Source organism: Thunnus maccoyii, chromosome 14, assembly GCF_910596095.1.
Source record: "Thunnus maccoyii chromosome 14, fThuMac1.1, whole genome shotgun sequence".
Taxonomy (NCBI): domain Eukaryota; kingdom Metazoa; phylum Chordata; class Actinopteri; order Scombriformes; family Scombridae; genus Thunnus; species Thunnus maccoyii.
In genome coordinates, this window is record NC_056546.1 from 20185765 (window position 1) to 20209452 (window position 23688).

Below are 23688 nucleotides of genomic sequence, written 5' to 3' on the forward strand. Positions count from 1 at the left end.
CTACCTGGAATTACTTGTCTCTGCCAGCCTGTTGTTCATGATACCGAGGGCACCAACCCCCCCAGAGAAACCATTGTGGCGAGAGCTGCCACAAACTGTCCTGGGATATCCATTGGCCGACTCAGACAGCTGCTTCTGCATGATGGCCAGTGACACCTTGTTGGAGGCTGCCAGGTCTTTCATAGAGATCATTTCCCCTGATAGTCTGCGTCCCTCAGTGTCACTATCACAAGGTCCATCTGAGTTGGGCAGCTGGCCAAACTGACCTTGGCGACCCTTGGTGCCTGGGCGGATGGCATTGCGTCTTCCCAGGAAGGTGTTGGCCTTATTGCAACGCTGGCAAAACAAGCAGCTCATTTTCTCCAGCATCCAATTGAGCACCTGCTTGATGACAATCGAGATGACATTGAAGAGTGAATAGATGCAGCAGACGCCCATTAGCATGAAGAGGAAGTTGGCCACCCTGTAGAGGGTTTGATATTCGTAAGCCGCGCTCTGGCTGCTGACAAAGTCCCCAAAGCCAATGGTACTGAAGGTTACAAAGCAGAAGTAGAGCGAGTCTAAGTACGCCCAACCCTCCACAGGGGTGTACATGGCTGATGCACAACAGGAGATGGTGATGGCTGATAGGCCGAGAATCAGCATCACGTGGTACACAGAGGGCTTCCAGCCTGGGACACTGTAGGCTGAGAAGTCATGGCGGATGCCTGGCGGTAGTAGACCACTGTTCCTAATTCGTCGTTCCCTCACAGCCTTCATCACCACAGCCAGCAGTGTGATGATGCGCTCCAGGAAGAGGTTAAAGAAGAGGATGGTGGCAGCGCAACCCAGGAGCCCATAGAAGATCAGGAACACTTTGCCTGCAATTGTCACAGGTGTTGTCATCCCAAAACCTGCAGAGACAGAAAGGAGATATCAGACAGTTAAACAGACTTTCAATCATAAGGTGTCTTCAGTTTCTTCACAATGAATTATGTCTATAGTTAAAGACAAGGGAACAAACTCAAATCTAAATTAGGTTTTTAAATGGGGCTTAAATCACATTTCTAAACAGTTGTGCCTGTAATGAAAAAAATAAGTGAAAGCAGGGATTGAGTGAGGTACACACAAGTAATACACAGAAAATCCTGGATAATAATTTGTGTTGATGCTGCTGCTGACTCAAACAGTAAGCTTTCTCTGGAAGATATGTAAACTTATAGTAATGGGCAGGGAGAAAGTTTTATAAGCAGCTGTGGGGTAATTTAAAAAATGATGCTTTGCATTACAAATTAACTTGCATGTTGTGAGTCACGATAGAATAAGGGGGAAATTAAAAAATGGATACTAGTTTAATGAAAACCAGCCTTACATGTGTTATATCAAAACCAAATGTTTTCAGTTTTGACCAAAATCAAAATAAAACATCTGGAAGGATCCAATATGACCTCTATGTCAATGTTAGATGATTAAAAATGACTAACAAATCAGTTTAGATTGTATTGTTCCCAATGTTATATTGTTACAGTAATTTAGGTAATATAAATACTATACTTCCATAAGTTAAGATGATGACATCAATATTGTCTTGCATTTTTCACTGTGTAAAGTCACACAAAATTGTATGTACAATGTGTATTTACATACACTATATGCTATACTGTTTAATGCTGTTGGTGGGGCATCAAAAAACAAGGACATAGGGGTTGTATTGAGTGGAGGAGGATGGCAGGAATAAGCTTAGGTAAGTCCTTTGAATATTTTTTTTTCTCTGCTCTGTGGTTTGGCTTCCTGCTGCCTTCTGATTTCTTAGTCAATTAGACTGATGTTCCAGCTGAGGAAGAGGTTATGAGAGGAGGGGAGGGGATGGGAGGGCAGGGGAGGGGAGGGGAGGTGAGAGGAGAGGAGAAGGGAGAAGAGGAGAGGAGAGGAGAGGAGAGGAGAGGAGAGGAGAGGAGAGGAGGGGTGGTGAGAGGAGGGGAGGGGAGTGGAGAAGAGAGAAGAGGATGTTTATGGATTCTGCTGCATGTTGAAGGAGCACTTCTCAATCTCGAGGAGTGTCACAGGTGCAGCTCTGACTTTGCAGCTGCAGTGAAGCTCTGATGTTAACATTTAGTAGATGAGTGTCTTGGTATTTGAGCACACAATTGTTTCCTGTAATCATATTATTTATTCTTTCAACACTTCAGATTCAGGCTGCCGTAAGAGGGAGTTATAAAAATAATTAAGAAAAGATCATTTTGCACAACATCTAACGGAAAGAAAAACGACATGCATGGTTTATAGCAATAGCTCCAACCTTGTTTTTTCATTATAAGGATTTTTTAGAAGGTGAAAGCACCCAATATTTTAACAAGAAAAGAGTAAAGTCATAAAAAATAAACCTCCTTCATAGGAGTCTCAATCGCCAAGTTGGGAATCTGTGATTTATAGCATAAGCACAAAACATCCATGTGGGATTCATATACTTCTGCAATTCACTAAAACTGGCAGCAAACCATTGATTTTGTGAAAATTCAACCAAAAAATTACCCCCAAACCTGCAATTTGGAGAAGACAGGGTAGTGTATGCACTGTGGTGGCTTAACGTAGCAAAAGCAGATATGCATCTGCATGTGTAGACACATGAGCCCTGTTACAAATCTTCTTTTCTCTTTATTCCCACTGACCAGCATTAATCACATGAACTCCCACATTTATTGATGTTTGAAAAAAAAAGGTATTTATAATGTGATATAGAATGTGTATGTTTTCTGCTCTTATATGTACATTGTACACACATACACATTCATATAGCCTATGCAAGTACACACACACACATGCACACACACAATGTCATGGCCCTTATCCACAGAACAGCAGATGGTCTATTTGTCAACAAATAAAATCGTGCTGAAAGATCAACCAGTTCACTTCCAGGCCAAGGTTAATATATTTTTCCATCAGGGCTATCCTCCATTTCAGTCTTCTTGGAGCATTAGGGCAGTACTTTTCTCCATTTTGCACCAACCCGTCTATAACAATCTTTGTCAGGTAATAAATGACATCAATATCTAGACAATACTTCCTTTATGATACTCAAAATGGCTTTTTTGACCTTATCTCTCACGCAGAAAACCACACTCATGAGGGTTTGCTGTTGACTTGCCAGGTCATTTAGATCTGTGCTGATTGATACAGATTGTTTTATAGATACAAGAGGGAATATAACCCCCCCATACACACACACACATGTCCACACACCTTATGGCCTTACACACACTTGTGTAGGCTTTACACATTGATATATGAAAACAGTAACAGCAGGAACACCAGACAGCATTTTTACAATGATAGTGACAAAGTTCAGTCACAGACCGCGAGGCGCCGCTCGGTGACAAGAAGGTGAGGGGCAGTGATTACCCAAATTAAGCCCTTCAGTGAAATCCTATTTCAGTCTTTCATAGTTAATTAATTAGCAGCCCAATTCTCTCTAACCCAACTGAATCATAGGGAAAACAGATTACATCTTCGCAGCGCGCAGAGACAGTCTTCCGCACTGTCTCTCATTACCAAGTAAATTACCTAAGAGAGGAAAAGGCACCAGGCATCGATTCAGTGTAACATTTCAGAGCCATTACTCCAGACTACTGTGTCAAGATGCATTAGGGAAAACAGAACAATAATACAGAGCAAAGGACAGCCAAGCTAAAACCAAAGATCCAAACACTGTGAGACTTTATTCACTATCTTCATTTAAATTTTAAAACTCTTAATTAAATCCTATAACTGTCCAACACTGAAGTCACCAGTCCAGACCGATGATCCTGCTGCTGACCTCAGTGAACACTTAATTTTTGCACTCCATCCAAGCCAACATGAGCAGAACTTGATATGGCAGGAAATCATATGTGTGCTAATCCAATTCAATCAGAGCCCTGGGAGAGTATTTATTCATTAACATTAAATAAAGTATGCTCAACTCAACATAGAAAATGATGTTATGCTCTAATGGCTAATGATGCTTACGCACATAATTACTCATTAGAGATTCAACCAGAAGGAAAGTGATGGAAATTGTGCCATTAGTATCCATTAATTACCATTTGACAGTTTTAAGAGAAGAAGAAGAAGAAGCTCTAATGGTTATCAGACCACAGGGAAATGAAATGGGAGGTGCGGGGATAAAAATAGAGCATTAGTGGACTGTAGTGATTTCAGTGTTTGGGTCAGCTTTTATCACCAGCGTTCGAGTTTAAATCACACATGCGCAGCAAGCCATCATTACGGTCCAATGGCAAATTACAATGGCTCATTAAGTTGTGTGGTAAAGTCGAGACCTAAACAACACAAATCACTGCGAGTGTTGCTAATAGAGGTATTGATGGACTTCATGGTTGCTCTGCATTTGCTACACTTAGACCACTCGCCTCTGAACAGTAATCAATCATCACATTTTGCACCAATGAGCCACTCTAGGTGAATGAGAACTGTTCATATATCACACACACAAATATTTCATTATGTTCAGAGTCTGCAGCACCAAGGATTTAACAGCAGCTAATAAATAACTGATAACGTGCACTGTTGAAACTCTCCGCTGCTGGGATTTGAATTGTGTTATTCTTTAGCAGTTTGTGTATCGAAACCATGAGACAGTAGAAATGATTTCCCGATAAGCATACAGGGATGTGATCACAACAGAGTTATGGTGACAGATGGTAAGCCATTTTCCCAAGTGGAAATGCTGCATAAGGTTACAGGATGTTCTATATTTCTGTTGTCATGTGAAAATCGACGTGTTAGTCACTCTCTCAATACTTTCTGACTTCCTCAGTCTGTCTGTTGCTCTCAACCCGGGGCCCATTTGTTCCATCTGAAAATGTAAATCTTTAAAGCTGCATCAGTATTTTTATATTAACAATAGATCAAATGACAATCATCACCCGACTGTGAAGTTCTCCTCAGTTCTAACTTGACTGTTTTGGTTCACTCTCGTCGCTCTCATTAGCTTTGTTTCCAGCTGCAGCAGTCAGCTGTTTACAGCGAAAAAGGCTCTGAAGAACCCACAGTATGCTACCTCTCCAGCACCAGATGGCAGAGAGATAAAGTTAGAGTAGCTGGTGAACATTGTGGAGCATTTAGCAGCTACAGAGCCAGATATGTCTCTCAAGTATAATACTGTACATGACTCCAAATGAATGTTGCTCTATATCGGCTACATGTGTAAATAGACAACTGTTTGCTGACACGTTCACCATATCAATTTAAAAAGAGATAATATGTCAGTGATAAAAGGGCCAAAGTGGCCTAAAAATAACAACAACAAAAAACAGCTATAACAGGTTTAAATGTCTGTCGCAAATATATAGTTTCATTTGAAAAAAAAGCAAAATTGTTTACTATAACACCTGGGCACTGTCATTTTTAGAAAATGTTTCTCAAACAGGAGTAAACAGTGCATTTGTGTGGGTCTATTTTCAGCCACGTATTTGGCACTCCGGGGAGAATTTAGAGCAGCATAACAGTGTGTGATTGACTCAAGATAAACTAAAGAGCCCATGTTCATCTTAATGAAGAAACGTATCACCCTGTGCTACAGTGTGGCTCATTGATGTGTTGGTTATTAGACAACAATGAAGCTATATGGCACAGAGGAATAAGCTGTATCAGGCTTGGGATTTGTTGACAATAAGAAAAAAAATAGAATATCACCCGACTTAGCCTTTAAATTGGCAGTTCATGCACCTAATTTCTAAAACGAAGCATTTGTGAACAGTCCAAATTGCAGACAGTCTTTTAATGTTCAATTTAAAAGTCAATAAAGATTAAGTAATCCGTTTAATATTTGTCCAGTAGAGTTATTTCAGTTTTCAGAGAGCTCACTTAGAACTTTTGGTCAAAGCCCACTTGACACCTTTTACAGCAGATAACGTGAAGTGATAATGTGTGCTGAAAAAAGCATATTGATTCACTTTACTGGAAAATAGCCTCACAAGGACAATCATCATGAAGCTGAGCACAGCGTCTGATGTTTGAAGCCTATGTTTAGTGTGAGGCAGTTCAGCTGAAATAAGGGAATATAAGGACAGGAATAATACACAATGGCTAAAAAAGTACACAATGTAGGAGAAATATGCAATAGATCCAGTTCATATGGGCCAGAGCTCCTAATGGATACCAACATGAAAATGAAGGGTAACTAAAAGCACTCAGTTTGAATGAAGGACATGTGCTGCACATTCACGTGTCTCTCTAAGTCGTATTGAAGCTGAAGGTCACTGTGTGTCATTGTGGTCAACATCTCGCCACCCAGCTCCTTGAAGGCCTGAAAAGAGACTAAAAGATTCCTTATGTAACTGTTTTTCAAACCAAAAATCAAAACTGCGCCTTTCTATTGCTTCCCCGTGTCCCCAGTTAGTGTCCCCAATTAATGCGCTTAAAAAACAAGCTCCCAGTCAAACCAACTGCGTCCCACTGGTGGGAATAGTCTTAAATTGGTCTGACAGGAGCAGCAGCAGAAAATGCCAGGCATGCCCAGCCCTCTGATGACTCTGTTTCTGTGACGAACAGGAAATCATTAGTCATGGGGTGGCATGGCGGGGGTCTGCAGAGAGGACAGAGGGCTGAGGAAGCAGCAACATGGCCAGACCACAGTCATCATCACCACACCATCTGCTGATGAGCTGCCAGGATTACTGGCAGACCACATAATAAAAGGAACATTCGGACTGTGCTGCCAGTGTTACAAAAAGCAGATGATAGAATAGGTCAAATACGTGCTTCAACACAGAGTTGCCAAGTTTAGTTTGAGATGCAGCTACACTGACGAATCTGTAGGCAAAAATTAAATAAAGGCTATAGTACTATTGCAGGAGATAAAAACACCTCAAGCCTACACATGCTGCAATATTTCTATGGTGCCCTGAAACAAAACAATGTGGCTTTGAATTTCACACCCAGCTGGGCTCACCCACACACAATATAGGCGGTGTGTTAATGGTATCTGTTCTGCATGTCAAAGCATTCATAATGACTGTTTTGTACTACACATGGCTGTGCAATAATTAGAAATAACTAACTGAGGTGATCATAATGAAACATGTAGCTAACAGTCATTAAAGTGGGTCGATACAGACATCAATTACCGGAAAGCTCAGGCAAACACACTCTGTTGACTGTTAGACGTAATAAGATAACATATACAGAGCAACGCAAACCTGTTCAATAAAACAAAATCTAAAATGGCATCTTCTTCTGATTTTGTGATTCATTTGGCTCCTCCGTAACCGAATCAGTCTAGTGTTTCAAATTGTATCTCAGTAATAATAATAAATTCCCCAGCAAAGAGAGCCAGGAGGATTGATGACTCCACCATTGTCTGTATTGATTTATTGTCAAAAAAATATGCTGCTCTGTCTTTCATCTACACCAACATTTACTCTTTTATTCTTAATTTTTTTGATCTGTTTTTCATCTTCACAGGATTGTAAAAACAAAAGACAGTTGCTCAGTAAGCAAAGACTCTTAATAAGCAAAATTAAAATCAAAAAAGTGGCTTCATTGTCCATCTGCAAACATTAAGACAGATTTGTCCTTTCATGTGACTGAGAAGTCATTCTCTCATCAGATTAATAGCGTCTCTCTGATGGAGTCAAAGGCTATGTCCTTGTGCTTCATATTATCTTGTGCCTCATGCACAGTCAATGTTTGAATAAAAGCTTAGCTACATAAAGCCCTCTTGTATTCTCCCCCAAAGTAAACACACCTGTCCAGGTGGAGCTTTTGAAACACTATCGCTCACAGATAAGCCTCCGTGTTCAGCACATATTACAGATATGGTGCTCATACAGTATCATGGTAACGCTACATTGAATGTACTGCATGTAAACGGTAAAGGAACTTTATATTTGTAGGAATCACATGACAAAAGTCAAATGCCAGCAGGAAATGACTGCTTGAGGTTCAGCAGACATTTGATTCAATGGTTTTTCATTACTGCTAATGTGAAAGCACAAGTCCCTGAAATTTAAGGCTCTGCAAAAATCAGATTCCTGTCAGGGACTGCTAAGTTACTGATAGCCACAATAATGATCTTGGATCATACACAGCAAGTTGCCTCAGAGAAATAATGAGGCAATGCTCCGTTGCTCACAATTAAATGATGTTTTACTTTCTATTAGCAGAATGTACCCATTGTGAGTCTTCTCTCCCGTCCGGGAGCCTGAAACCACCTGACTCTGCCAGGGGCTGCCAGCCTGGAGGAAGCTGAATGATTTGTTTGTGCTGGCATGAAGACAAAACGTATGCATTTCAACACATTCAGAGTGTGATGTATTCCAAGGATAATAATTACAATTGCAAAACACCAAATGTATGCCAAATGAATGTGTTCGAGTGGCAAAAGGCTGAATCTTAAAAAAGTAGATTGATTTAAATTCTTGTGCTGGCTGGCAAGAAAACAGTGCAACCATTAGCTCAGAGGTGTGTTTGGGCAATGCAGTTAAGATTCAGCTACTCCAGCTGAGCTGCACAGTAGCCAGTGTGGATTCCCTGAGAAGCTCACACAGTTGTACTCACAGATGTGCATTATCCTCTAGATTAAAAAAAAAACAGATAAAGAGGGAAAAAATAGATCCTCTGTGCTGTTTCCTCTCATTCAAACAGATTATATGGTAAAAATTGACGTGTGTCACCGTGCATCTATATCTATTTTCAACCAACTCTAGAGTTTGAAATACCTGTAATTTTTCTGTGTAACATGCAGATCCACAACTCCATTTTTTCATCTTGTAATCTGATCATAAAGATCAATCATCCTCAAGGTTATGCTCAAAACTCTTCTTTGCACAGTCTCTTATGAGTCATATTGCTATAATGTTTATTCTGTTTAGTTCTGATGGAAACCCAAAGGAAACTTTTATCAGGAAGTTTGAGAGAACGTTGATTCATCTGTAATCTGACTCATCTATCTCATTTTTTATATTAAAGACTATTTCATGTCATTTGTGTTTAGCTGGTTGAAAGATGCAGTAGCGCAGCATGTCTAACTGCTGTTCTGTCTCTCTCTGTCTCATACAAGCAGCCCATCCTTCACACAAAGAGACAAATGGATGACTGCCAAATCACGCTGATAGCCAACTTGCTGTTAGCTTATTAACATGTATAACTATTTATATACATAACCCTGAGATGAAGATAAATGTTCTGCTGGTGCAGAAGTGGGATTGCTATCTATTCTTCATGCAACATAGTGAAACTTTTCCACTGCAAGTGTGTGTGTGTGATTTTACTGCATCAGAGGTTGCCAAGAGCCCAAAAGTTTCACCAGGAAGACTTTTCTGCTTATGGGGAACTCTCATAGCTGCATTTTGTGCAAGTCAGCATTGACATCGGTGCCAGTGCAAACTGGATTGTCAGTGAAACGGATGATTATTAACACAGGAATCAAATTTAAAATTGCTGTTAAAAATAGCTCTGATATAAAGCAGGTCCGAAGACTGCAGAGTGCAAAGAGCACACAGAATTGATTCTGTCTTTACCCTGCCGTAGCACAGAGCAGAATCAGTGAAATGCTAATCAGTTTGAGGAGGAGGAAGCCCACAAATCTGTTGTGTCCTCTAAAATGATCTTGATTCGAGTGCGTGAGTTACAGTATGTAGGCGAGTACACACCTTAGCAAGTCAGTGCAGATTTATGACCTGCTGTGACAGAGCGCAGAGGTGTGCACAGCAATCCTGTACAGCAGCAGTTAACTGAGATGGGGATTTATTGAAGCCTGTGCTTCCCAGCAGGCTTGTCCTACACACACACACACTCCACTCCACACCAGGAAGCACCCTGTCAGGGGAGGAACAGGAAATGGAGAGAAATGGAGGGGTAAAATGTTTTTAAGTACCTGCTTGTTATCTGGAACCAATGAGTTTTATTTCTTTGTCTTTTATTTGAGAGATTGTTTTCCAGTCAATCAGTTATGATATAATTAAAGATGTTATCAGGTTTATTTGATTATGCATTCATTTCTTTATCATTTATTTTATGACTGTCAAATAGTTTGCGTCTACTTTGAGTTTCATATATTATGTCAAGGGAACCTCAGTCACTGCATTTATAGGTCACATAATAATTTATGTTTTTCTACATGAAGCACAACATTTCTAATGTTTTGATATTTACTTAAACCTACATTCATTTATCTTTTTGGCCAAAAACTACAAACAGTATTTTGACATACAGTGTTATCCTTTTATAAAGTTGAGCAGCATTAGCGTTTATTTGAAATTCTGTTTTTGTCCACCTAATGAGTCCAACATTCACCTCTTTTTAGATCTGTTTTGGTCTCCACCAACTCCTGATGGAAATATCTGGTCCGTTGCTTGGTGCCAGGTAGGTAGTGTACTGTAGGTTTATCAGAGCTTTTTTGCCAAAATAATGTAGAGCTGGGTGATAATTCTCTTTGCATTTTTCTAATTTTAGTGTAAAACATTGTTTAGGGTTTAGCTTTAAGGCGGAGATTAAGAACTGGTGTATTAACCAGCACTAAATTCTCCCTTAATTCAGACACAGTTCTATAGACCATCTGTGCAGCAGTGCTGCTATTCAGCTTCACTTCCTTTTTGGGGAAATCATTTTATGTGCTGTGCGTCAGGACTGCACACAATCTAAAGGGACCCCCAGTCCCTTTTATGTGACTGAAGGCCCTCTGTTTTCCATTTTTAACAGTGACATTTCCTCTGAGTCTGTGATTTCACAGAACAACCCAGGAGATCCAAAGACAGGAGAGGGGAACAAGACAAGAGCAAAAATAAAGTAGAGAGTCATACTGACCGGCTTCAAAATGAACTGTAAAATGATCCTCATCTCATTATGTAATATACTGCTTCTGTAAGATGAGTAGACTCTGTTTTGGAACATGATTACAAGGTTGTCCCACAAAAACACACAGTATAAAGTGTACAGATCAAAATGAATCAATGACTTAATCAATCCACAGAATGGAAGGTAGTTTTGAACAGTAGAGCAAAGTAGTCAGATAGACGTTAGACGGGAGTCAACGCTGTCTGGGACAGTCTGGCGATGACAGGAGACAGAACAAGTGGTAGAGGAGTGTGCTCAAGTGAGAGACAGAAGGCAAAAACGAGGAGCATGAGACGTCGCTGTGCACCGATGAATCTGCTTTCACAGATTGCAAACCTTTCCCACCCACCTCCTGAAAGCACATTCATAACATACACCAGCAGTAACAACAACACAGATGGTTTTGTCTCAGCGAGGCGGCGCCGAGCGGCTAATCTAAATAAGAACACGACATCAAAGCAAAAACATAGCTTGCCTTCGGGGATCCATGCAGTCTATCATGTGACATTTCACACTGCTTAAATGCCAAATACACACTCCGCCAGTCTGAGGTGACATTGTCTTGTAACCTCGGAGACACGTGAATTATAAGGTGCAGTACTGTACAGAGAGCAAATTTGGTTTGCAGCTCCATCCTAGATACACGGGCCCTGGTCAGACAGCCGTGAAATAGTCACACAAACCTCACAAGTGTGCTTCAATGAGTCTCCGCTGCCAAATCAGCACTTTTAAAATTGGCACAAGAAAATTAGGTTAACATCCCCTAAAAGAAGGAAACACGGGAGAGGATATATATATATATATATATATATATATATATATATATATATATATATATAAAGCTATATATATATATATATATATATATATATATATCTTCACTCATGATCATAACAAGTTATTTTCTTGAAATTAAAAAAAACAGACTTAAGAACAGAATATAATATCAGAATGGAATAATTACTTTGTCAGCACAGCAAATAATAGCTTTTTATGTTGAGATTACAAAATTATTTTGTGATGATGAGAAAGCAAAACCTTATGAATAATTACATGCATGTCCTCCCTGGTGTTCTGCATTAGAGGGCTTGGGCCAGATCTATAGCTCATTAACTGGACTCTGTAGTTTCTCTGCTGAACATTTAACATCTGTAGTCAAGTTCCGCTAGATTTGGCAGGATGAAGCATCTTCACTTAGGGTTTCCAAAGAGTAAGACTGATTTCCCTCATGTGTGAGCTATAAAAATCTAATTTATAGTCAACATGCTAATCCAGACATTGCAGGACCAATTCTAAAGTTCAGTTCTTCAAAGTTGGAGGTCTGGTGTATTTTATATAATCATAATAATAATGATAAACTTTATCTATATAGCACTTTTCTTAACAAAGTTACAAAGTGCTTAACAGAGAGAAGAAAAAAGAATTAAAAAGCAGCAATTAAAAACAAAAGAAAAACAAACTGAGATCATAAGACAGAGGGAAATAAAATGAAGCTACACAAAAACATAAACTGTCAGAAGTGGGATAATAAAACAGCAACATCAAACATTAAGAAAAGCTTCCTGATCAAATAATCTTTTAATAAGAGATTTAAACGACATTGAAAGATGTTTCCTGTCTGATCTTGATAGGTGGACTGTTCCACAGTTTGGATGCTCTAACAGCAAGCTTGGTCACCTTTGGTCACTGGCTGAGACCTGGGAATAACCAGCAGAGCGCCATCCACCGATCTAAGTGAACACCCAGGCAGATAGGGGGTCAATAAGTCCTTTTTGTAATTTAGAGCAAGGTCATTTAATGCTTTAAAAGTGATAGAAGTAGAATTTTAAAATCAATGCAAGAATGTAACAGGCAGCCAGTGTAAGTTGGCAAGTACCTGAGTGATATGTTCATATCTCTTATTGCCAGTTAAAATCCAGGCAGTAGGATTCTGTACCAGTTGGAGTCGGTGAAGGGATCTCTGACTGATACCGGCATAAAGTGCATTGCAGTAGTTGAGGTGAGAGAAAATAAATGCATTTATGACCTTAATGTCAATCAGTAGGAGACAAGAATGATCTGATTTTTGAGATTGAAAAAAGTATGATTGGACAACATTTTTCACTTGATCATCAAAACAGACATTTGCATCAAAAATAACCCAAGATTTTTAGTGGATTGCTTAATGTTTTTGGTACCAAGCTTACTGTGAAGCAAGCTGGTAGAATTTGTTTGACCCACAACTATGACCTCAGACTTATCACCACTGATTTTTAAAAAGTTTTGGGACAGCTAACGTTTAACATCACTGAGGCAGCCAAACAGATTTATCAAGGCTGCTGGGATTGTTGGTTTGAAGAAGAAGAAGGGACATATAACTGTGTGTCATCTGCTTGACAGTGGTGGGAGATACTATGGTTCTGAATGATCTGGCTGAGAGGAAGCATGTATATTGAAAACAGCAGTAGGCCAAGGATATCGACTTGAGGACCACCACAGTTAAAATGGGCAACAGAGGAACAGGCATTTTCTGTGACAACAGAGAAGGTTCCACTGGAGAGGTATGAACGAGTAGATGTAGAGCACCCTTAAGACCAACCCAGGTTTCTAGACGGTGCAAGAGAATGGAGTGATCGATCGTGTTAAAGGCAGTGCTCAAACCTAAAAGCACCAGGGCTGTGCAGTCACCTCTATCAACTGTTAACAGTAGATCATTAGAAACCTTCATGAGGGCTGTCTCTGTGCTGTGGGGAGTTCTAAAAAAAACCTCACTGAAAACTATTAAAAGTATCATTACTATTCATAAAAGATATAAATTGAGTTGAAATAACTTTCTCAAGCACCTTAGAAAATGATAATTTTTACATTGATCAATTGGTAATTATTGAGTAATAGGGGATCCAAATTAGGCTTTTTCAGTAATGGGTTGGATGATTTAAATGTTTAAAACAAATGGGAATATTACCAGAAGTCAGAGAACTGTTAATAATTAAAAGAATAAAATGACCAACAGAGGGGAATATCTCTTGAAAAACTTAGTTGGGATAATATCTACATCAATTTGGTACTATGTCTCTGTTGCTATAGTAGTGTCCTGACAGAGGCACTAAAGTTATATAACAAGCCATATTTCATACTCAGATGTGCTGTATCTGACCCCTCTAGCAGAGTTTTGGCTAAATTTGAAGGGAAGTCACATCATTACAGTACATTTTTTAGTTTGATGAGGCTGCTAAAGTCACATGTCAAACTATAATAGACTTACCCCACTTGTTACAGAATACAGGAAGCTACACCCCTGTATATTCTAATGCAAACAGACTTGCAACAAACCCTGCTGTGCCTTTGTGAAGTAATATTCATACTCAACAATGTGTCAGAGAGACGTTGTCTAAAGCAGTTGGTAATCTGCACCACCTCTTGAGGGAAATATCTGTCTCTTTAGCTGCTAAATGCTCTAACTTTGTCTGCCTGCCATTTGGTGCTGGGAATGAAGTGTGAAGTGGGTTTGTCAGAGCTTTGCTTCCTGCAAATGAGGTTGACAAAAGCGATGAGGCTGAACCAAAGTTGCGGGCTGCAAAATCAAAACAATGAGCTGAAAGACGCTCAAACTCCCTGGAATGTTGTTGTTAATATAAAAAAACGGATTAGTGTAATTTAAATAGTGTATTGAAGCTAAATTTTGAGATGTGTTTACATTATTTTGTCCACCAAATACAGAAACACCTTACAGAATAATTCAATCAGATGCACTACACCAATCACCACACACATACAACCTAGAAAACAGTTACAGTAACACCTCTTTAAAAGTGCCTACACAAACTGTACATTACAGTATAAGCTACATCCTTTAGCATAATTATTAAAGAATCACATGTTGACCTGGAATTAGTGGTTTGTGATGGAGGAGACTGCTGCATGTCACTGTTTATCTGCAGGGAAGAGCGCTCTGTCATCTTGCTGCAGCAGAGCTCTGAATAGGCAGGGTTTAGGAGGATTTTATCTTATTTTAACCCCCGCCCACCTCAGACATTTCTCCTCATTCTGCAAGTTGTGGACTGCATTGAGGTTGGATCAGGCCGTCTATATGTGCTGTTTGTTAAACTGTCCTTTTTGCCTTGTCTGCCTTTGTGACTTCTCTGAGTGGGCGGATATGAGTGTGATGGAGCAAGAATCTGCGGTGGCAGCCACAGGCAAGAAGAGGCAGGACAGAGTCTGTCCCCTGGAATAAATAGCTGAGAACACAATCCAAACCTGCAGCTGGATATTATGTGGAAAACTGCCTAACTCTCCTAACTGGCTTATCCCAATCAATCTCAACAAGTTAAAAGACTCAGATCAAGCAGCCATCACTGAGTACAACCGATTCTCAGACAAGTATCGCCCCTGCAAGCACTTAAAAACTGATAAAGTATTTCTCCAAAATGTCACTGTAGCAACTTAAAACGAGACCTACAGGCTCACAAATGGATGTAGAGAGCTGTTCTAACTGGCAGACACCAGTTATCAATCATCCCTAAAGGTTATAAATAACTTTCATATTAATAGAAATTCTGTTTAATGAACAGACTCAAGTGCCCTCTTTAATGAGCATGCAAATAGCAATGCTGTGAGTGAAAATGTAGGGCAGTACAACACAAGCAAGAGTTGGATACAGACAAAAACAGACTCTTTGAGTAAGTCAGCGGTGCAACACTTCAGTAAGATGAGACAAGTAAAAAAACAAGACTACAGCTATCCAGGCAGCTCTACAAGGCTGTAATTAGGCACAGTGGTGCTTTGAACTAAATGCTAATGTCAGCATGCAAACATGTGCACAATGACTGTGCTAACATGCTGCTGTTGAGCAACTACTGAGCTACTGTTTACCTAGATCACTATCTCATTTTAGTGGTTAGCATGCTAATTAGCAGTTAATTAGCACTAAACACAAAGTACAGCTGAGGCTGATGAATGTGATCATAAACCAAAGTACTGGACAAATTTATATTTTGACCTGATGATGGTGCTCGATAAAAGTTAAGAGATCATCAAAATGATTACAGCTTGACAGGGACACCAAATTTAACAGCAATCCATCCAATAGTTGTCAAGACATTTCACTCAAACCCACAAATTTCAATCTCATGGTGGCTCTATAGGAAAAGTCAGAGGATCAGCAAAGTCATTAGGATACGTCGCCTGGGAACCATGATTGTCTGCACATAATTTCGTGCCAACTCATGTAGTAAATGTTAAGATATTTTACAGGAAAACTTCGTCCTACTGGTAGTGCTAGGTCAAAAGTCAGGGGATCACCAAAGATAGTATAGAGCCATGCTCTGGGCACCAGGGATATCTCTAACAAATGTCACAGCAATACATCTAATAGTTGCTGAGATATTTCAGTCTGAATCAAAGTGATGGACAGACAACAGACAAACCAACAGATGGACATTGCCATCCCTAGGGCCATGCTGCTAGTACTGCGAAAAAATTGAGATTGAAAGCTCATTCTTGAAGCTTTCTTTACCTTGTGTGTTATGATTGAAACCTCCAGAACAGCTAGTGGTGAGATTGGTCAAGAATGGATGTACTATCTCAACCTTTAAGCCAATATGGATGATAAATCCTCAAAAAAATGCTCAAAAAAAGTGCTCAGAAAAAATGCAAATTTGAGCATAGATTTCAGACCATGTAATATCATTGAAATCTCCAGAACAACAGCTGAGTGGACCTTCTGGTGAGTTTTAATCAAAACCAGTTACTTTAGAAAAACACATAATATGTTTCCTGCAGTACGTCCTGAAGCTGGAAAACAACACATCAGGTGCAGTACTGATGGCCGGTGAACCAGGCTGAAACTCTGGGTAAACAAGTAGCCACAGCTTCCCAGCAAACATTGATTGGATGGTGACATTGTATCCCCGGCCAAAAGTCGTTCCGGTCAGATGCCAAAAACAGCAACATGCACATGAAATGCAAACCATGAAACTCAAGTCAAATTGTTTGTTAATGGATGTGGGCTCCTTTTTGGATTACAGATATGCATGTATAAGTGTCAATTTCTCCTTCTCATGAATATTTGGTCTGGTCCAATTTTGGTTGAAAAATTGTTGTGAGCAGACGGTCACAGGGTGTCGTCCTTTCCACGTTCAATAACAGTCCACTGGGGCCTGACTTCAAAAACACTTCAAACACTTCTCAAAGTTTCATTGTGCAACACATCTATGGGTGTTTTGTTTTGTATTTTTCATACAAAAATGTGCTGCTCACTGAGTTTGAAAAAACCACAAGAGAGCAGAAATAATGCTGTTGAGTAAGTTTGCTTTTAAAGTTTGCTCATGTTGATGAAGAGTTCAGTGATCCAGAGCCTCTGTTTCCCTAACAGACTTCCAACGAGGACTGTCAACAGGTGCTTACATACTGGAGTTAGCATTAACTTCAGCATTAGCCTGCTGCAGCCTCAGTGGAAACTGGAGAAAAGTGCATCAAATAGAATTAAAAGTTAAGAATTGAAACTGTTAGGTTATCTACAACAAGCTGTACTTTTGCTGATCATCTTTTCCTGTGTTGTTTATCCTAATAAAATACTGTTGCATGTCAACATTTACTCAGTGATGCATATGTCTTGTATTAACTAAAATACTTAATGTATTTGCTGTGTGTTTGGTTATATATAATGTATTATCAGGATTATCTTGAAAGTGACACATTGTTAACAGATGTCTGGGTCAGACAGGATGTTGGTTGAACCATTTTAGAACATGGAGCATATTAAGTTGTGAATCTAGACATGTAGGATGTATAAAGCTGCAGAATGCACACTGTGTATATTAACTTTAGCAGAATAGCTGAATAGGCCAGTTGATGATGGTAATGACATATTTTGACATTGCTGGAACGCCCAGGAATGACGTCCAGTTGATGGCCAGGTAATGTCCCAGACGTTGGCACAACTTTCATTTTGGAACTATTTTTGAACCATAACAGACATCTTGATTGGACATTCAAACACATTCAACGTCTCAATTTTTGCTGGGTCACTTTCATTCTTCAAAGCGATAGTGCGGAGGCACATGAAAGGATCAAAGTGTCACTGCTGATTTGAAGCCTCTGCCACAGCAGAGTCAGAGTCCGGGAAATGTTTGGGAGGAGTGTGTAGAGCGGCAGAGGGATGCCGCTCTGATAAAGAGTTGTGTGGGGAGGCCCCAAATCCCTTTTATATCACCGCGTCGCAAGCAAGCAGAGAAAGTAGCACACGAGCCAGAGGGGTGGGGGTGGGGTGTGGAGATCAAAGCGAGATGGATATCCAGACATAAACTCATGCAAGTATCTGAAAAAGACAAACACTGTAGCGAGAATCTCAACATCTCACTTTCCCCCCCAGCTTGAGTGAGCTGAGTCAGGTTATATGATCTGCTTGTCGGGGAAGATTGCGGTGCTTTATGACAAGTGGAGCACAAAGGATTTCAACCTGCCACAGACATGTACACAAACACAGCTGGTCTGCTATCCCTCCGGTGACTGGCTGAGCAGAGTGCATGGGCTTCCCGAGAGCTCTGTATTTGTGTATTAGAGTGTTTTGTGCAGAGGGCAAAAAGCGCTGAAGGAGAGGAGATGGATCCATTAAAGCTCTCCTGACAGGGATATAGTAAATAAAGTTCTGGCAGGTTCCCTTCTTGTGTGCACCTACAATATATACACAGCCATCAGTTTTCTTTATCATTCCCCTCACTAGAGTTTTCAATTAAAACAAGGTGTCAAGAGGATCACAGTGTATCTACAGTATGTGTGTAGAGGGCAAGGTCAGCTGCTGTCAAATCAAATTATTACCTGGAGTGTGTTCATTTGCTTGGTCAACCGTTCACACTCACTCACTCACTCACTCACTGTATGCTGTGGCTCCTATCAAGCTGTGAGTGAGGGAGGGGTGGGGTAGGCATTGGGTGTCAGAGGACTCAGCCATCAGGCATGCAGTGCACCACACCGTTGGCCCTCAGGGTGCCCTGGGAGGGACACTTGCTCTTTTCTGACCTATTGCACAAGTAAATGTTAAAATGAGGGGGGGCAGAAGGGGCTTCTCATTGACATTCCTGCCGGTTTGAATGGAAATGTGGCAAAAGACTGCACCCATGGGTGCTGTCCTATAGCCAGAGATGAGCGTGCCCGTTCCAAATGGCAGGCGAGTCAGATGTCGCCCCATTGCCAAAGTCCTCACAGCCAAAATGTAACACATGACTGGAAAAAAAAAATAAAAATGCTAATCTGTTATTCTGTATGTAAGCCAGTGGAAAGAAAGCAGCCTACAGGGATGGAAGCTCCAGTCCTTTTGACATCCCAGACTGTCAGTAATGTATTTGTCTGGGAGCTTGCCGTCTCTACTCTATTTTACTGGCGTCAAGCAGAGCCACATTGGGGAAATCCTCAGGAAGATGAAACCCTGTAGTGCCCTGGACCCCATTCCCACAGCTCTGCTCAAATCATACATCCCCATTCTCAGCCCCCTGATCACCCGAACTGTCAACCTCTCATTTCAAACTGGTAGTGTGCCATCTGCCCTCAAGGTCGCAGTCATCCACCCCCTCCTCAAGAAGCCCAGAAACTGGACCCAGAAGTTCTTGCCAGCTACAGACCTATCTCCAACCTCTTTTTCCTGTCTAAGGTGTTGGAAAAGGTGGTTGCTTCTGAGCTACAGGACCACCTTAAACACAACAACCTATTTGAAAAATTCAAGTCAGGTTTTCATTCAACACACAGCACTGAAACAGCTCTGCTCAGCATTGTGAATGACCCGCTGATGGCAGCTGTTGCAAGGTCCCCTTCTCTCCTGATTCTCCTTAACCTGAGTACTGCATTTGACACCGTGGATCACACTATCCACTTAGAGCACTTCCACACCACCAACGGACTGTCAGACTCTGCACTTAGGTGGAGTAAATCTCACAGGGAGGATGCAGGTCTAGAATGTTCCCTGTCACCTGTGGTGTTCCTCAAGGATCAGTTCTTGGCCCCACCCTGTTTGCCCTCTATCTGCTCCCCCTTGGACGTGATATCATCAGACATGTCTTTCCATTGCTATGCTGATGATACCCAGCTGTACATCAAAAATGCCCCAAGCCCTTCTACACCCATGTCATGCCTCAGCACCTGTCCTAAGGAGATAAAGGCCTGGATGAGCACAAATTCCCTCACAGCTCATCCCACCTTTGATGGCCAGGACTTCCCCCTTTCCTTCTCAGTCACTAATATGGGTGTTGGGTTTGACCCTCAACTGATTTTTGATGACAATATAATACATCTTTGCAAAACCTCTTTCTACCATCTCAAAAACATGTCTAAACTCTGCCCCTCTCTAACCCTGTAAGATGCAGAGAAAGTTGTCCATGCCTTTATCTCCTCAATACTGGACTACTGCAATGCGCTCTTCACAGGGATCCCCAGCAGGAGCATCCAGAATCTCCAGTACATTCAGAGCAGCGCTGCCAGTATCCTGATGAGAGTGCGAAAACATAACACCAATTTTGGTTTCACTGCACTGGCTCCCTGTCTCCTTCAGGATTGACTACAAAGTCCTGCTATACAAATCCATTAACGGACATGTGCCCCCCTACCTACAGGAACTGATCACATCACAAACCTCAACCCGCACCCTCAGATATGCCAGCAGCTTGCTCCTCCAGGTCCGTGGTACCAAGGTCCGCACCACTGGGGATCCAGCCTTCTGCTCTGCTGCACCACGCTTGTGGAACAGCCTTCCTAACCATCTGAGGGCAGCACAGACCCTAGTCTCTTTTTTTTTAAAAAGGCCTACAAACCTTTCTGTTCAGGAAGGCTTTTTTGTTTATCTTAACTCTTATTACTATTTTCTTTATGTTGTGTGTTCCATGTTATTCATAGTGTAGCACTTTGAGTTTCACTATTAATGAAACGTGTGGTACAAATTAAATGTATTATTATTATGAATATTTAACAAACAGAAGCCATATTAATGATAACCATTCTCCAGATTATTTGACTGAATGTGGATTTATCAGGGCATGAGGTCCCAAACTGATTAAATTAAACATTGTGTGCATTCTTGTCCCTGCCAAAATACTCCCATAATTACTGTCTTAATGGTGTGAGCTGTGCATTTGACCCGAATGTATTCTTGGAGTTTATTTTGTATCTATATATCGGCAGTTTTACATGAATAATACATGTTTTTCAACAAGTATTTAGAGGACACCATGCCTGCAACCAAATGGACACAAAGGTCAGGGAAATGGTTTAATGCTGCATAGATCACCCACCTATAGTCGACACCACAGTTCCAACAAAATAAAAAGCCCCTGTAAAATCCCATCGTGGCCTCAGAGCATCAGCCCGGATCCCGGCGGCGATGGCAGCCTCGTACTCCCGCAGGAAGGAGTTGAGGTCCTGCAGGCTGATGTTGAAGGTCTCACTGAAGTTGAGGAGCGTCCCGTTCCAGCGGCCGTGAGCCCGCAGCTCCGAGGGCCTTTCTATGGCAGAGAAGACCGCAGCGCCGCACAGCAGGTACAGTACGATTAGGATGGCGAGCAGCACGAAGCGGCCGTTGTCCTCGTTCAAGTGCAGGGAGCGGCAGCCTTGCAGTCGCTGGCCAGGCATCATCCAAATTTCAGCACCACTCGCGCGTCGGACAGCGACAAGCTCCACATCGGAGACGGCATTCACTCGTCTGCAGGTGTCCTCTGGAAGTCACTGTACTACTGCTTTCTCACTGCACTTCTACAGGCAACATTTCCTTTACTTAGCCCACCACGTTGTCTCATTGTAGTAGTGAAGTGAAATCTGTAGCTGAGAGGCAAAAAAGGCGCTCCACTTGTGGATATAAGTCTGTAAATCCTCCGGATTGCACTGGTTGATCAAGAAAGTGTTCATGAGAAAAGCAGTCGGCGCACAGTTTCATGATGGATTCATTCTCACAGTTGTAGCAATGCAGTTGAACTGAAGTGGACTGCAGCTTACATCCAACCGGACGCGCTTCTTTGTGCAAAAGCTGAGGGTGGGAATGCCAGCAGCAGTAGAGTAGTATCCTCTGGGTCCCCTGCACCAAAATGTTTCTCTAGAAATCCCGCTCCGGTCTCAAATCAACTCATCCGTCTTCAGGCTTGCTTGGTCTGGAGATGTGAGGGGCTATATTCTTCGTGTGGACGTTACAGTGGCTCATTGCAGCCTGGCAGCGCATATGGTGAGCTCACTCCGCTACACCTCGGAGTACTGTATCCCACCACTGTAGGAGAAAGAGAGAGCATTAAATAAGACATTAAAGTTGTGCAGTTGTGTGAGGAAAATTATAATCTGTGCGCATCTTTAGTTGATGTTATCCTCACGTAACAGAGGATTTACATTTTCACTGGAGTGCAGCCGTGTTACACGGAGCCTTGCGCACTGAGGACACTCAGAAACGGTTACTCACTTTCTGCACCGGGGGCACAAATGTAAAAGTAAAAGAGTTCACCTGAGCTAAGCTGCTTAAAAGTTTCTCTATAAGCCTCCACACGAAACTAAGACATAAAAAGTATAATGATAATAAAAAAATAAAGAAATAATCAGTGGTAGAAGAAGTATTCAGAGCCTTAAGTAAAAGTAGCCATGCAGTGTAAAATTACTTCAAGTAAAAGTACTGCATTCAAAATTAGTACAAAGATATTATCAGCAAATTATACTCTAATTATCAATACTTGACGTCTTAAATGACTTGTTTTGTTCAACCAAAAGTGACAAATCCAAATATATTAAAGTTACAGTGACAAAGTAAAGTGTCAAACTAGAGGCATTTTTTTAGACAGATAGGTGCCGAGATGTGGTAAGCATGGAATTAAACAACAGATGAATCTAATATTCTGACTGATTTCTTTGTAACCAAAATTTAAGTTAATAAAGTCTAATTATGGATGTGTCACTCACCATTGGTTGTCCCTGCCCTGTGGTCCCTCTGCTTAGGTTTGTGCCTATTTTACATGATAATCCAGTAACATTAAGAACATTACTGAGGACAAGTGAGACATGATCTCACCCTGTTGTCATTTGTTACACTGGGTTTACATGAATAATGACCCACTCTGTATGCTTTTAAGACCTGACAGAGGAAGACCTATTGTGAAAGATGGAGAGTTTTGTATGTTACCGATACTTTTGGGGTGCCAAAATCTAGACCACACACAAAACCAAAGAGGCAGTGGCGCTGGTTAGGACTTCCTATGGACAATTTTGAGGACAATAGGGCACAGCTGAGTGAACTTTTACAAGGCTCAAATTACCGTTCAGAAAGAGAGCAATATCCTTTTGAGTTGGAGAACACGCAAGGGAGATTCTAACAAAATCAATGACGACCTGGAGCTGCTGATCCATGAAAATATCTGTGTACATATTGACTGATGCTTTAAAAAGACACATTATCCAACTGTAGTGGAAGCAATGTGTCTCTGTCACAAGAAACTGTCACTGTGAAGGAGATTAGAGCTCAGAAATGATGCTGATATAAAATAAAGGGAACAACAGTGATGAGGCACTTTGCTGTGTCTATTGTTACTTGCCAAAACAATAGTGAGCTTATAGGAATATCCTATGAGAAACTAACATTGTTTTGACAAAGTAGTTATTTTTTCTACGGGGAGGACAGTTGTGCTTGGTTTGGTTGCATAATAGGTGGCTGTATTGATTATGCTTTCTAATCTAGCTAATTGGCTTACAAATATCAAGGCAGAATGCAGAACAAGGGCATACTCAGCACAGTTATCTCAGCTGCACACAGTCTGTCCTTGTCAATTCAAATCAGTACCCCAAAATGTAAGAAGGCATGGAACAGAGATGTAGTAAAAGAAGACGTCAATATAATGTTGTGCCACTGACAGGAGGCCTCTCCATTTACTTAATTATAGCTTG

At 41.0% G+C, this 23688-nt stretch overlaps 1 protein-coding gene across 1 annotated transcript; it reads right to left on the reverse strand.

The window, feature by feature from the left end:
- Positions 1-22010, reverse strand: kcnk12 (potassium channel, subfamily K, member 12). Its single transcript, XM_042432870.1, has 2 exons — positions 21072-22010; positions 1-893 (listed from the first exon to the last, which is right to left on the reverse strand). Exons 1-2 carry the CDS (start codon positions 21409-21411, stop codon positions 1-3), a joined length of 1233 nt encoding a protein of 410 aa, XP_042288804.1. The 5' UTR covers positions 21412-22010.
- Between the last annotated feature and the right edge of the window lie 1678 nt (positions 22011-23688).